This window comes from Mus pahari, chromosome 8 (genome assembly GCF_900095145.1).
Source record: "Mus pahari chromosome 8, PAHARI_EIJ_v1.1, whole genome shotgun sequence".
Classification (NCBI taxonomy): domain Eukaryota; kingdom Metazoa; phylum Chordata; class Mammalia; order Rodentia; family Muridae; genus Mus; species Mus pahari.
In genome coordinates, this window is record NC_034597.1 from 63,245,424 (window position 1) to 63,259,119 (window position 13,696).

The 13,696-nt window shown below is 39.1% G+C and overlaps 1 protein-coding gene across 3 annotated transcripts in view; it reads right to left on the reverse strand.

Moving 5' to 3' along the window:
* Fndc3a (fibronectin type III domain containing 3A) overlaps positions 1–13,696 on the reverse strand; it is a 159,363-nt gene that overhangs the window by 32,297 nt on the left and 113,370 nt on the right. For all 3 annotated transcript variants that reach the window (XM_021202865.1, XM_029541310.1, XM_021202866.1), the window contains 3 exons: positions 10,848–11,085; positions 7,739–8,008; positions 6,119–6,177 (listed from right to left, as the gene is read on the reverse strand). In XM_021202865.1, coding sequence (XP_021058524.1) covers positions 6,119–6,177; positions 7,739–8,008; positions 10,848–11,085 — 567 coding nt within the window. The remainder of the gene's footprint in view (positions 1–6,118; positions 6,178–7,738; positions 8,009–10,847; positions 11,086–13,696) is intronic.

Sequence of the window (13,696 nt, forward strand, 5' to 3'; positions counted from 1 at the left end):
CCTGGAGCTCACTCTGTAGACCAGGCTGGCCTCGAACTCAGAAATCCACCTGCCTCTGCCTCCCAAGTGCTGGGATTAAAGGCATGCGCCACCACGCCCAGCTCAGGAAGAACTCTTACCTAAACACCATTTCTCTAAAGGAGAAGCCAAGCTCTGTTTCTAACTATCACCTCCACAGACTTTTCCAGGACTATGTCAGCTTAGCAAATACAGCTAAGAGAAATTTAGGGCAGACTATTTTTGCAGCCCTGTTACAGAAAAATGTTTGCTCTCTACTTCTATTAAAAAGCTAGACTCTTCTTACATATATATCCATATTAAGTAAGCCACTTGAGGAATGCTTACTTGGAGTGAGCAACAGAAAATTATCTGAGAAGTTCATTTCAAAAAGAATTTTTTTTTTTGGTAATATAAAACACAATGTCTTGTCATAAACTTGGGCCAGGTAGTCTGGAACTCAAAACTCTCCTTGCCTAGGCCTCCCAGGTGCTGAGACTGTAGGTAGGCCCCATACCATCACACCACCATGCTATCACATCTGCTTTAACAGATCCTGAAGGATTAGGAAAAATCTAATCTAGATCTCCTAAGACAAACAGAGTAGGTCATTAATTCGGGAATGATTTAACTCCTAAGTTTATACAGAAAACTAACTTTTAAGGAAAACCTGGTAATTTCACTCTCATAAGAACCAGGGGCTGTATGTGTGTGTGTGTGTGTATGTGTGTATGTATGTATGTATGTATGCATGTATGTGTGTGCACTCGAGAGAGCAAGTGAGCAAGAGTTACAGAAGACTGGTAGGCAGCTATGTCCTGAAAATACTAAGTGACCAGAAATGACAATTGCAGCGTGGCAATCAACAAGAAAGAACGTAGTACAAACAATGCTTTAGAGGGCTGTTTGTGTTACTGGGGCCAGGTGGATTATAAAAAGGTTATCTAAAAGAAACAAAAGTGGAGCCGGGTGTGGTAGCACATGCCTTTAATCCCAGCACTCAGGAGGCAGAGGCAGGTGGATTTCTGAGTTTGAGACCAGCCTGGTCTACAGAGAGAGTTCCAGGACAGCCAGGGCTACACAGCGAAACCCTGTCTTGAAAAACCAAAAAAAACCAAAAAAAAAAAAAACAAAAAAAACCCAAAAAAACAAAAAACAAAAACAAACAAAACAAAACAAAAAAAAAGTGAACCTACACACAACTATAAAATTCGTGTATGAGGAGTGATGTGTGTGTGATGTGTGTGTGTCAGAGACAGGGCAGGGAAGCACAGGTCTCAAAAATTCAGTCCTGCTGACTGCTGGAGAACTGAAGGTAAAGGAGGAATCAGAGGTGAGCCTGACACTGCAACCTCCTCAGATAACAAGTGCCCACTGATCATGTATGAAAAGCACACATGGTCTCTCATTCTGTGTCGTCTTCATTTTAGACAAAAAAGAGGGAAAGGGTTTGAAAGTAAGATAAACTATCTTTTAAGTATTGCTGGCAAAGCATTACATTCAAGTGCTCTTTAGGATGTCTTTCAGCTGATTTAGAAACGGGATGGAACTGTTTCCTCTTGTATGCTACTTTAGAAATACAATATGTTTTCATGTCCATCTCATTCAATTTTCACTGCTCTCAAAAGCAGGTAAAACATGCACACCTGTCTTTTTACAGGAAGAACATTTAGAAGTGTTAAGTGACTCATGGACACTCAGGCAGTGAGCAGTCTGAGTAGCCCAGAGCTGAATCCAACTCTGTGGAGCAGCTAAAAGGTGACACAACTGTGTAAGAACAGGTATAAAAGTGGACGATGGTCAAGAAGAACAGGCAGACAATGAAAATGCCACTAGAAGCTGCTGCATTGTTATAAACCTGTGAGGCAGGTTGTTGTGTTTGCCAGTTTCTAATACAGTAAACCATAATAGGAAGCTAACCTTGAAAGGAACTCAGAATGTCATGGACTATGACAAAGACTGTAGAGGTAAAAATTACAATATTTTTAGATTTCCAAAAAATGCTAAAGTAGCTAAAAACAGCCACACTCAACTGTTGGAGGGATGTGTGATTAAGAAGCGAGGAGCTGGCCTGTAGTGCGCTAGCAATCCTAGGATGCAGGAGCCTAGGGCAGGAGGGCTACAAGCTTGAAGACAGCTTGGACCACAAAGGAAGACTCTGCCTCCGAAAACAAACAAACGGCACACACAAAGTGAGAAAGGAACTTGAGAGGTCTGGCTATGAAATCTGAAGACAGACAGTTCTAGAATTCATAAACACAGAGAATGGAAAATGGTTCTGAAGAAAGACAATAATGGGCTAAGAGCAAACACATTTAGTTCCAGGCATGACTGAACCATGTCAGGGTTTTAAATTCAAGAGTTCTATCAAAGATCCCCCACAGAAGAGAACAGCATGCTAGCACAGCCAGTTCAATACACAGGAGGCTATGGCACCCTTCCACTCTATCATTTGGAAGACATGGCTTCAGAAAGGTTTAGCCACACTCCAGGCCCTTTAACCCCGAGAGCACAGCTCACTCTGAAGTAAACTGCACTGACTTTCCCTACAGTGTGCAGCTGAGTTCCACAAGGGAACATCTTTTCTCTTTACGTGGGCACATATGTATGCTGCAACTGTGCTTCTCCACTGGGCCATGGCCAATGCCTTTTACACACTGCTCTGTGTGCAGTACTGCGTCACACCCTCTGCCCCATCCACAACCAAACACCCACTTTTCCTTGAAATTTCAGCTCAAACATTCTTTCAGAAGAAAATTTCCCTAATGCCCTTGGCCAAGGTTTAGTTTACTTATTAAACAATTGGCTAGCATTCTCTTTGTTCTGGTAGTTCACAATACTTAAAATTGTTTGAAAATTTATTTTACATTAAACATTTATTAACTTTATGTGTATAGGTGCTTTGCTTCTATGTATGTCTCTGCATCATATATGTGCCTGCAAAGTCCAGAAAAGGGTGTAAGGTCCCTGGAATTGGAGTCATAGGTGGTTATGAGCTGCTGTGTGGATGCTGGGAATCGAACCCTGTCCTCTGTGAGAGCACCAACTGGTCTTTTCCTCGGAGGCATCTCTCCAGCCCCGACACTTAAAAAACTTGACATTTATCATGTGATAATGGTTTTATTAAAGGAAGCTGTAGGGACTGGGACCACACTTTGTTTTATAGTCCATCTCCAGCTCCAAGTATGGCAAATGGCATTTTGTTCAGGGTCAAATATTTATGGAGTGAATAAATATATTTAATTTTATGATCTCAATACACGATAGCATGCAAACCACCAAAAAAACATGACTTGCACTTTATAGCTTCATAAAATTAATCAGAGACAGCAAATTAATCCCCCAATCATTAAATAAAAAACTAAAAGAATGAAATTATCGCTCCCCCTTTTAGTACTGTACATTTTACTAAACTACCTCTTTTTATAGTAACAGGTAGATTATTTTAAAGCTTCACTTTCTGTGGCCACTTTTTAATATTTTCTACATAAAGTAACATTAGCTGTTATGTCATCCAAACACAAATCTTACTAGGAATAGGGAGGCCACTTCCTTTTCTTTCTTCTTTCTTTTTTTGGTTTTACATAGAGTTTCCAACTCCAAGAGATAAAGGTGTGACACAGTAATCCCAGGCATCTGGTTGGTATGGCGCATTCTACCGTCCATGTCATATTCTGCACATCCTCTGTGCACACACAGTATTTACATTCAAGCACTGCTGCTCGCACCAGATCGTCTCAGGAAGCTGAAGCAGCTGTGTGTTACAGACAGCTGTGTTGGTGTATGTGTTTGATTTGGGAGCACACTGAGCTTGTGAACTGGCAGGAAGAAGGCAACTCAGCCAAATACTACTGAAAGCCCTCAGCTTGCTGCAGTTCTTCCCCTGCCATCACAGGCATGACACAGTAACAGTAGTTAAAGTAGATGAGGCGCTCTGAAGAACCCACAGCTCTCAAGACCACACTACAGATTGTCTAGAATTGAACATGTAACTTTTAAGATTCTTTTGTTTTTAAGGCTGAAGTACTTGCTACTGCCAGTAAATTTGCTGAAATTTCTCTTCTAATCTGTACCACAGCAGTAAGAGTGTTGCTCTTTGTTCAACTACCTGTTTATAATCACAGCAAAACCATTCAAGAGGAGTCGGCTTAGGACAGACAACCAACTGTGAGCCTTCTAACAGGTGATACCTTTGCACTGCTGCACAACCAAAGGCATCTAAGAAACCATCCCAGAAACCCAGGAGTGATCACCCAAAGACCATCCCTCACACTGACAGTGACACTATCACACGATGGCCATGTGAGCCCTATCTTTTTTCTTAAGTGAACCCCTTGAGAAGCTCTAGGTCAGAGCTCTGGGGACTGCTTGCACGTACTACTCCTTACTTGCTTGTTTCAGTTCCTATCTGTAAAACAGGGAAACAGTACGCCATGATCTACATGAATTGAGTAACACGTGCATCTCAATTACTCTGGAGAGAGACTGACATCAGCAAACTTTTGTCAGCTACTGTTTTCTTCTACATTTATTCCATCTACACCGTCCATTCTTAAGAGAATGAAAGAGAGCTGAGTGTTTAAATGTATCAACTGGGAGTTCACAGAACAAGAGAGACATGAGCATCGTGGGGACTGATGCATTCATCCTTTCTAAACAGGCAAAATCCAAACAATATAGAACACCTTCATGGAGAGGTGGTTAACAATGGCAACAACTTTTAATTCTTTTAAAAATAAGCAAAAAGCTCCAAGTGTGTTTCTTGTTATACTGATGCCATGCCTTCTGGGGGTGGAGAGGTGAAGTTCTTTGCTTTGTAAGCTGAAGGGTGTTTTTAATCAATGCCAAATGGCCTTGTCCTGGCTGGTAAAGCTCTGGGAGGCCTAGTTGATCCCTCACCACAGTATGCTGACAATGGTCCTTGCTCCTGCTTCTTGTTCATGCTCTGTCTGCACTCGTCTCCCTCTATGGAAGCCCAGTGGCCTTTTCTTCATTGCTTTAATTTAAAATATTACTTTCCACATTACTCAACCTTCTATATTAGATTTGTCCACACAATTTTTACTTATTAACAGAAATAGCGTAGTAAATATTTTCTGGATGAATGAATGAGTAGGTTAATTTCTTTAAGAATAATATGACACAGGAACACAAGCCATACATAGTAAGGGATTAAAAATCAAGCCATGAAAGCAGAGTATGACCTTATGGGGGCGGGAGGTGGGGAAGGGGAAGAGAGAAAAAAGCTACAAAGAGTGTATTGATCACTGGACTCATAGAAATTAATTCCAAACACTGGTATGCACCCCAAGTAACTAAGTATGATGATGGAGGAGTGATTATAGAGATTTATTTCTGTTAGGGTGTGTATCTCTGACTTGAACCTTTACATAAAAGCCAGGATTAAATCTTAGTGACTGGTGTCTCTGCCTGCTTGCTTATATAATGGAGCAGAGGTCACAGCACTTAGAAAGCAGAGGAAGAAAAGAACAAATCAGAGCAAATATTGTAGTTGGATGTTTTCACTACTTCCCACTAAGTTTCTTCCAAGACTAGATTATTGATTTATGTATAATTACAATATCAATTTTTGTCAATAGCACCTTTGCCTATTTCTGCTTTTTTTCATATTTTGTTAAAACTATTACAATTGATGCATTTCTTGTTCCACCTTTTATGAATATTAATGCTGCAGTGAACATTTTTATGTCATTTTTAAACAGGAAATGTGATCCCAGCAGTACACACTGCCTTGTTTCCTTTAGGTATCAGTGGAGAACTTCCTATGCTTAACAAGTTTGAAATTTTTCACTTCCTACGACTATGTCATCTTTTGTCATAGCCTTTATATGAGCCCTTGGTAATACACACCATTTTATGTAAGCTTTTTCTTATGTATTTTCTAACCTACTATACCTAGAGTTACAAAGACCTGGGAACTACTCATGTTCTCCTTGTTTCAATCACACTTCACCAAGGAAGGATCCTTCTCAGAACACTCACTCCATGATGAGCTACTAATGGCCTCACATTTCTATGAAGCTGACACAAATACTAAGTGGGAATGACAATATCTTACATGAATATGTTAATTAGCAAGAAAAACACATGAGCTACTTACCACTGGTTTGACAATGTTGGAAAGAAATGCTTCAAATGCTTTAGTTTCTTCATCTTTTTCTTTAAAAGAATTAAAAAACAAAAACAAAAATGAACTTGAATGCAAAGTTCTCATTCTCTCCTTTGGTTGTTTTCTAGTTTTTAATCCTTAGTCACACACAGGTGTCTGCAGCCCTTCACAGTTCATCTACTTCAGTTTCTATGGTAACTCGCATGTGTGCATGCAAGTATACATGTAGACACTACCTATCATGGCTGTTCTTACAGAGAATGCACTCTCACTCATAATGGAAACACCCTCTCTCCTCTGGAAGGCTGCTTGCCATTCTCACATCATCCTTTTCATTGTTCTGCTCTGGACGCAGTGCAGTCTAAGATGGCTTGGAATTTACAACATTCCTGCCTCAGCCTCCCAGGTACTGGGATTACGGACAAGCACCACCACACCTGGCTTTAACTGGTGAACTAAATATTTGACCATGGTCGCCCAGATAGATGCAATCTGCTGTAATTCATAGCAACCACTGACATAAAAAAAACAAAACAAGCCAAAAAATAAAAACAATAACCAAAAAAACCCTTTAGCTTAACTCACTTGGGACATTAGTGCAGAAAAGGATATTCAGACAATCTCAAAAACTGGAGAACATTTTAGTAAATGTTAACATACAAATCATGAAGCCATTAAAGCATTGATTAAAAGGTGCAGAATGAATGCTAAGGAAAATGGAGGCGAGCATATTAATACTTTTGATATTGTTCCCAAAGCTGGGTGTATCCTAGTTGCTGTCACATTAATAAGCTGCATCATTTGATAATTCAACACAGTAAGAATTACGAGTATCACATTAGACAAGTACATTCAAGGACTAAGAAAATTAAGCTGTTAGTATTTGTCAAAAAGGCATGTTAGTCTGCCTCATAGGCACATTGGATGAAATATAGTATGGTCTACCTTTAGAAGTTAAAACAGGCAACAGTATCAAGGAAATCTATGGAAATTAAGATAGGCATCAGTGAGAGGCTTAGCATATAGTCAAAGTACCTGGGCACAAAGCTCACACTTGAGACAGGCTACTGTTAACCTAGCTTATATTTACCTACAGAGACTTGAGTCTAATATATGATAGAAAATAGTGTTCAGAGTTTATATGGTGACAGTCACATGTTAGGAGAAGGATCTAAAGAAAAAGAAAAACCTCTGAAGTAAAGGGAAGGAGAATACTATAACTAACTATGGAACATGCAGAGAGAGGATTGGTTAATGACATAACTAGTTATCATGTATTCATATATAATGAGGCTGGAAAAAATAAAGTTTTGGTACAAGGTAAAACAGCCTTATAAAAGGACCAAAACCAGAAGAAATGACATCTTGGTTAGTCAGTTTTCATATCAAAGGAAACTTCTTAACTAGTAACATTCATAATGTGAAATTACTTGAGATTTCCAAATGCTAAAGCAGCTGTCTAGCAATCATTAAGATTATAAAATATTTCTCACAGTTTGGAAAGTGCTAGGCCATGAATTTATGTGGTCTGGGATGAGATGGCTGAAGGGTGACAATATAATTTTGGCAGTGTAAATGAAAACTATGAGAGACACTCGTGTCCAGAGTTACCTTCTATTTCCGGGTCAACTTGTGTACAGCCTCTCCCGCGCCCTGATCTGTTTCTTGCAGATCCTGTGTTTGCACCACTGGCGTTCTGCCCTTTTATGAGTCCATTGTGTTCACTTATGGGAGAAGGGCATTTCTGCGGTGATGGTGGGGGACTGCTCATTTTATCTTTCTGTGTTCCTTGGCGATCCTTTAATTTTTTCTGCAAGCGTTCATATGTTTTACTAGATCTTTCATCTCTGAAGTTGGACCTGCCGTGTGTAGAATGGGCATCTAGAAGAAGTAAAACACAAGTTTTTAAAAATACCACAATCTCCAAAGGGATCTGCCACAGGGAAAATACAGGCAGTAAGCCTATCATCTCATATAAAGTTTATTATAAAATATTATGATACTATGTGTCCATGGATAGACTCAAGCAAGCTTCGTGACTCGGTTACAGCTCTATGTAAGTTAGCACAGACATTTCTTTCCTTAACCATTTTCCTAACTACCTCTCCAGAGAACCACCACAGTGGCCTGTGAGCTGCTGAGTTACATGTTCCCTTCACTGTACTATAAGCTATTACCTCTCAACCTTCTTCACTCTCAACCATATAAAACAGAAAAAGATGTCACCAGTCTGAATTATAATTCTAAAACAGAAAATCATTGCTGAAAAAGCCGCAGGAGTTAGCAAACAAAAATTACTCAGAGTGTTAAATTTATGTTTTAATTTTGAATCTGAAATATGTACTGAGAAAAATATTTAAAAGCTTAATAAAGTCCCATTAACAGTGCTTTATGAAAATTAGCATGATACTCTTAAAATGATTATTATAAGGATATGCAGGATTTACTCTTCATATGAACCAATAAAACTCTCAGAAAGAAACAAAGGAGTATCTTTGCATAGCCCTGGGTTTGGCAATACTTTTTAGGTAAGACATAAACAATATAAACAAAGCAAAACAAACAGGACATTACTAAAATTAGGACCTTTTTTTCTATCAAGGGATATCACAAGGAAAGTGAAAAGACTGTATGGGGTGGAAGAATACCTGCAAACCATGGATTTGATAACGTAACAATAAAATGCCAATTCTACTAAAAAATGAATATTTACATAGCCAATGAGCATCAACAAAATAAGAAAAAGGAAATCAAAACAAAAAATGAAATAAAATTCACACGTAAAAAGATGATTATGAAAGCAAGTACATTTTAGCAAGGACTTGGAAAAACTGGAACCCTCATACACTGCTGGCAGGGACAGAAAATGGGGGAACCAATGAGTAGACAGCATGCCAGGTGCTATTCACACATGCCCCACCCTTCTACTCAGAAGTGTACAATATGCTAGCATTGAGATCTGTGTATGTTTGCAATAGCATCACTAACAAGAGTCAGTCAAAATATCATGTCATCAACTAATGAATGGATGGTACAAATTGTGAGGTGCACACAAGTCTAAACTTCAACCACAAAGCCAATGAAATGCTAACTGCATGTCATAACATAGACAAACTGCAAGTTAAAAACCCAGGCAGAAAACATCGTATCTTACATGAACATTACAAATGCTTCACATACATTGCTATATGCATGTCAGTGAAAAGTCTGGAACAGGCAAAAACACAGAGACAGAAAGTAGCTGAAACGGTGGGGGCAAAAGAAATCAGGACAGACTACTTGACAGGTTGAAGGATTGTCTCTAGGATGGCAGAAAGGGTAACTCAGAACTACAGATTCCCTCATCTAAGAACCTGAAAGCTGAAATGCTCCCAAGTCTGGAACTTCGAGTACTCATAAGACACAAGTAAAAACCACCATACCTGAATGGTGATGGGCTGTGCAAAATTATTAAACATTATATGAAAATTATCATCAGGGTATGTGTATGAAGCAGTCTGTGTTACAATTCTTTACATCTCATTCCTAAGATATCTTGTGTTTTAGTGTACATGTGCATGTAAAATAATCCAGATTTGGAAACACTTCAGATAAAAGAACTACACTTAGTACCCCTTTTTAAACTGTAGTTTGGTTACACATTTGCATTTATATTTTAGCTATTCAAGATAAAATAAGAGTATCTGTGGAGAAAATAAAGACTATGTTTTAACAGAGTACACCTGAGAGAATTAAAACCACAACAGCTAACTAATATGACCTTTCAGGGACAATCTTTCTGAACCCCAGCTCCTTCTTCTGTATCTTGGGAATGTTACTGGGGAATGATATGAGCTAATGTATTCATAAGAACAATGTACAATGAAGTCTAACCTCTATAACAGTATGCTAACAATGAAACATTTCACTGGTCCCATTCTGAGGATCCAAACATGTGAGTGGAAAGGAAGTGTTTACTGACTGGAGAACCGGCACTGGCAGATCCTCAGACCTATTGTCAAATTCCCAAACTGAGAGCCTTGAAAGTGAGGCTTCCGTCATCCTGAGCTGGTCGGAGCATTTATGCCCTTCACTTTCCTTCAGAACACTGTGAAGGGTTAACTGTGCACAATTTTACTTATTACCTAGAGATTGTGCTACACAGTTTTTATTTAAATTAAGGCTGCTGTAGATATGTCCTGGCAATAGAACAGGAAGGAAGTATCAGAAAAGGAGATTCTCATAGAAGATATAAAACTTGAGCTACAAGTAGAAAAGATACTGTTTAAAGCCATAGCAAAGAAAAAGATTATAAAGATTATGGAGTTGTGTATGTGCGCGCATGCATCAGTCTTGTCTTTTCAGCAATTTATTAACTGAAGACAACTTTGGGTTTCTCAATTCTTCATAGAATCCAGGAACTTTTTGTAGTAGCATCATAGCTTTTAAAGTTTAACAAAAGCTAAAGGCTTAAAAAATCCTTAGAAAAGACCTGTTGTCTAACACGACCCTGCTATTCCATCTGATGTAAATCACACCCTGATTCTCTGTTTACTTATCTGTTTGCTGGAGACCTATTACATCATGAAGACGAAGTTCCTCAATAGTGCTTGGGTAACAGAAACACACTGTGCTACCATTATTACCATGTGTAGTTTCCTTTCTATGACATGAAGCGAGCATCTGTGATGTCCAAGTAAGGGATGGCCACAACAAGTCACAGGTGTTTGAGATATCTTACCTACATCTGCATATACTTGTGAAGACTGATACTGTGGCATATACTGTGTTGCCATGTCGCCAGCTCCAGTCACTGGTGAGTACATATGGCGTGGTGGAGGGGGCATCATGGTTGGGACAGGAATGAAACCAGGCAGAGGAGGATGTGGGGAGCGGTGGATAACTGTGTGGCCACCAGGATGAAATTCTGGTGATTGTGGAACCACAACGACTCTCCGAACACCATTGTCTTCAATAACCTATAAAACGAACATCAGGTTACAAGTCTCTTCTGAAGGAAATAAGCAATTCTCTTCAAATATAATCTAGTAAAACCATGTGTGTACTATTAGGTCTCAAAAGACTGAGAGTAACCATGAAAAACATTTACGCAACACATTAGGGACTAAATCAGCACTAAACAACAAAATAGTTCTTGCTATACAATATGAATGTTATCTAAAGTAGATCTTAAAATACCGATGGGAGTGACTACACTATGAGTTAACACTTTGCTGGAACATTGAGTATTTAGCTTATATATTAGATACATTTATTTGGTGGTTTAGGCACAATGGGGTCAAGAATTTCGTTTTCTAGATCATAACTGAGGGTAGATCAAAAAACAAGCTGTAAGAAGACTAAAGAGCACCAGATATCTTGGGTCCAGGTTAATAAAAGCATTTGTGGCACTGCAGCTTAAAATTATATTTCCCCTTTTCTGGAACTCGGCAGGGTGTGGTACTGTATACATGAAATCCCACTACCCAGAGGCTGAGACAATAGGATCCCAGTGTTCCCTGACAGCCTGGTCTACACAATGATATTCTGGCCTGAAGAAACCAACAAACCGAAAAATGCTTCCCATCTTATCCTGCCACTTTAAAGTATTACAACTTTGAGAATCAATTTTTTAAAAAATAAATCCCCTTTGGATCTCATAGGACCTTTAGGAATATGCGGGCTTTAGTACAGATAGGAATGCCTAAAAGGTATGAGATTTTTAATTTCAAAACTAGGAATCCTTTTACAACAAATGACTAATAATACAACCAGAACATCAGAAAAAACAGAAAAATTATTATACAAAAGTACTCATTTAAAAAACAAATCCTTTTATATGTAAGGATAGCAAGTCTTGTATTTATTTGGTAAGTATAACATTTCTGTGGATACAGATAAATCTGAGTTACTTTCTACTTAAGTGTGAGAGTATTCCTTCACAATACTGGACTGGAATACCAAAGGAATTCACTGCTTATATGTAATATATCTAGCATATATACTCCACAATGCATGTTATTTCTATGCACTGTTGAGTCTGCACTGTGTCTGCCTTCCAGTGAAATGAATGCCTCAGATCTTCAGGCAAATGCACATCATGTACAGCGTATGGAAGCAGATGTATCTGGAACCTGACAGGGAGTCTGGAGTGGCGTATACCTTTTCAGCCTCAACCCTAAGACTGTCCATTAGCAAGATCTTAAAACAGACTGAACTAGACCTCAATATCTGCCGTGACAGCATTCCCTCTGTTATCCCTCTCTTCATAATCATTTAATCAAGCAACTAAATTTAACATCTAGTTCTCAGTATTGCTCCTTCCCGGCTTTGTGTCTTTGTGTGGTATGCATGTGTACATGTTCTCATGTATGTAAGGGTGAAGGTATATGTGCACATATGTGTCTCTGTGGAGGTCTAAGGTTAATGTCAGGGATCTTAATTATCCTTACACCTTATTATTTTGAGGCAGGGGCTCTTAATCAAATGCAAAGCTTGCTGACCAACCAGTCCTAGTAGCCAGCTTCCTCTGCTTCTGCACTCCCAGGCATTCATGTGGTTTAGTCCTGCTTCTGCGGCAAGTGCTGATGAGCCGTCTGTCCCCACAGCAGTCAGCCTTTCTAATCTATTCTTCTTCTTCACCAAATCCTACACTCTAGCTGCTGTGAGGATGGTCTTGTCAAGAAGTTGTCATTCTGTATCTTGTTCTTTTGTTGAGATTATTTTCCTTTTCATTTTGTTTCCTCTTAATCTATAAACAGGTGAATCCTATCTATCCATCCAAATCCAGATATAACATTATCTCTTCCATTTAAAAAGTATTTCTAAGCGAGACAAAGAAATGGACAATTTAGGAGAATTTTGTGCAACACAGTGATATAGCCTAGAGTTTTCTAATCCAGAGTTCGCTGTGCCCTCTAGAGAACATCTGGTTGTGTTTGGGGACATTTTGGGGTCTTAGTGGAGTACAGAGGTCAGGAATGCTGCTATTTGTCTTATAACAAAGGGGATGCACCTGGTGTAAAAATTACCCAGAGAAAACGTCTACAGAAGCAGGTCTAGAAATTGTGACACCATCTTCTATTTGAGAGGATTATTTTGGCTGCTGACTTGAGAATAGAGACATGAAGGACAAAAGTGAGGAAACTTCTGAAAGTCACCACTGTCACCTAGGGAAAGCTGAAGGTGGGCTACAGGAGGTGAGTCAGGGTACAGGCAGGAGGGTTTTAGAAGTAGCGCACATATGCATGTATTTAAAGGCAAGAAATAGGATGATGATTCCATGTGGGAAGAGAAGAGAAGACTGTGCCCACTAACTGTGATGAGCAAGGCTGGGGCAGAATAAGTTAAGTTTATGGGGTTTAGCAGAGTTTTCAAAAAGGATTTAAGGGTAAGAATTTTATAAATTTATAAGCCATCTAAGTGGAAATGTTTAGACCAGTAAGAACCAGTTTGCACTTCTAAAAAGATCAAAGGACAGTCTGCACAGCAGGAAGAAACCACACTTCCTTTGTGGAGTTTAGAAGTTTGTTAATAGATGTTAAGGGGGAAGGCTCAACCTGTAAAAAGCTAATGAGTCAGGTAGGTAGA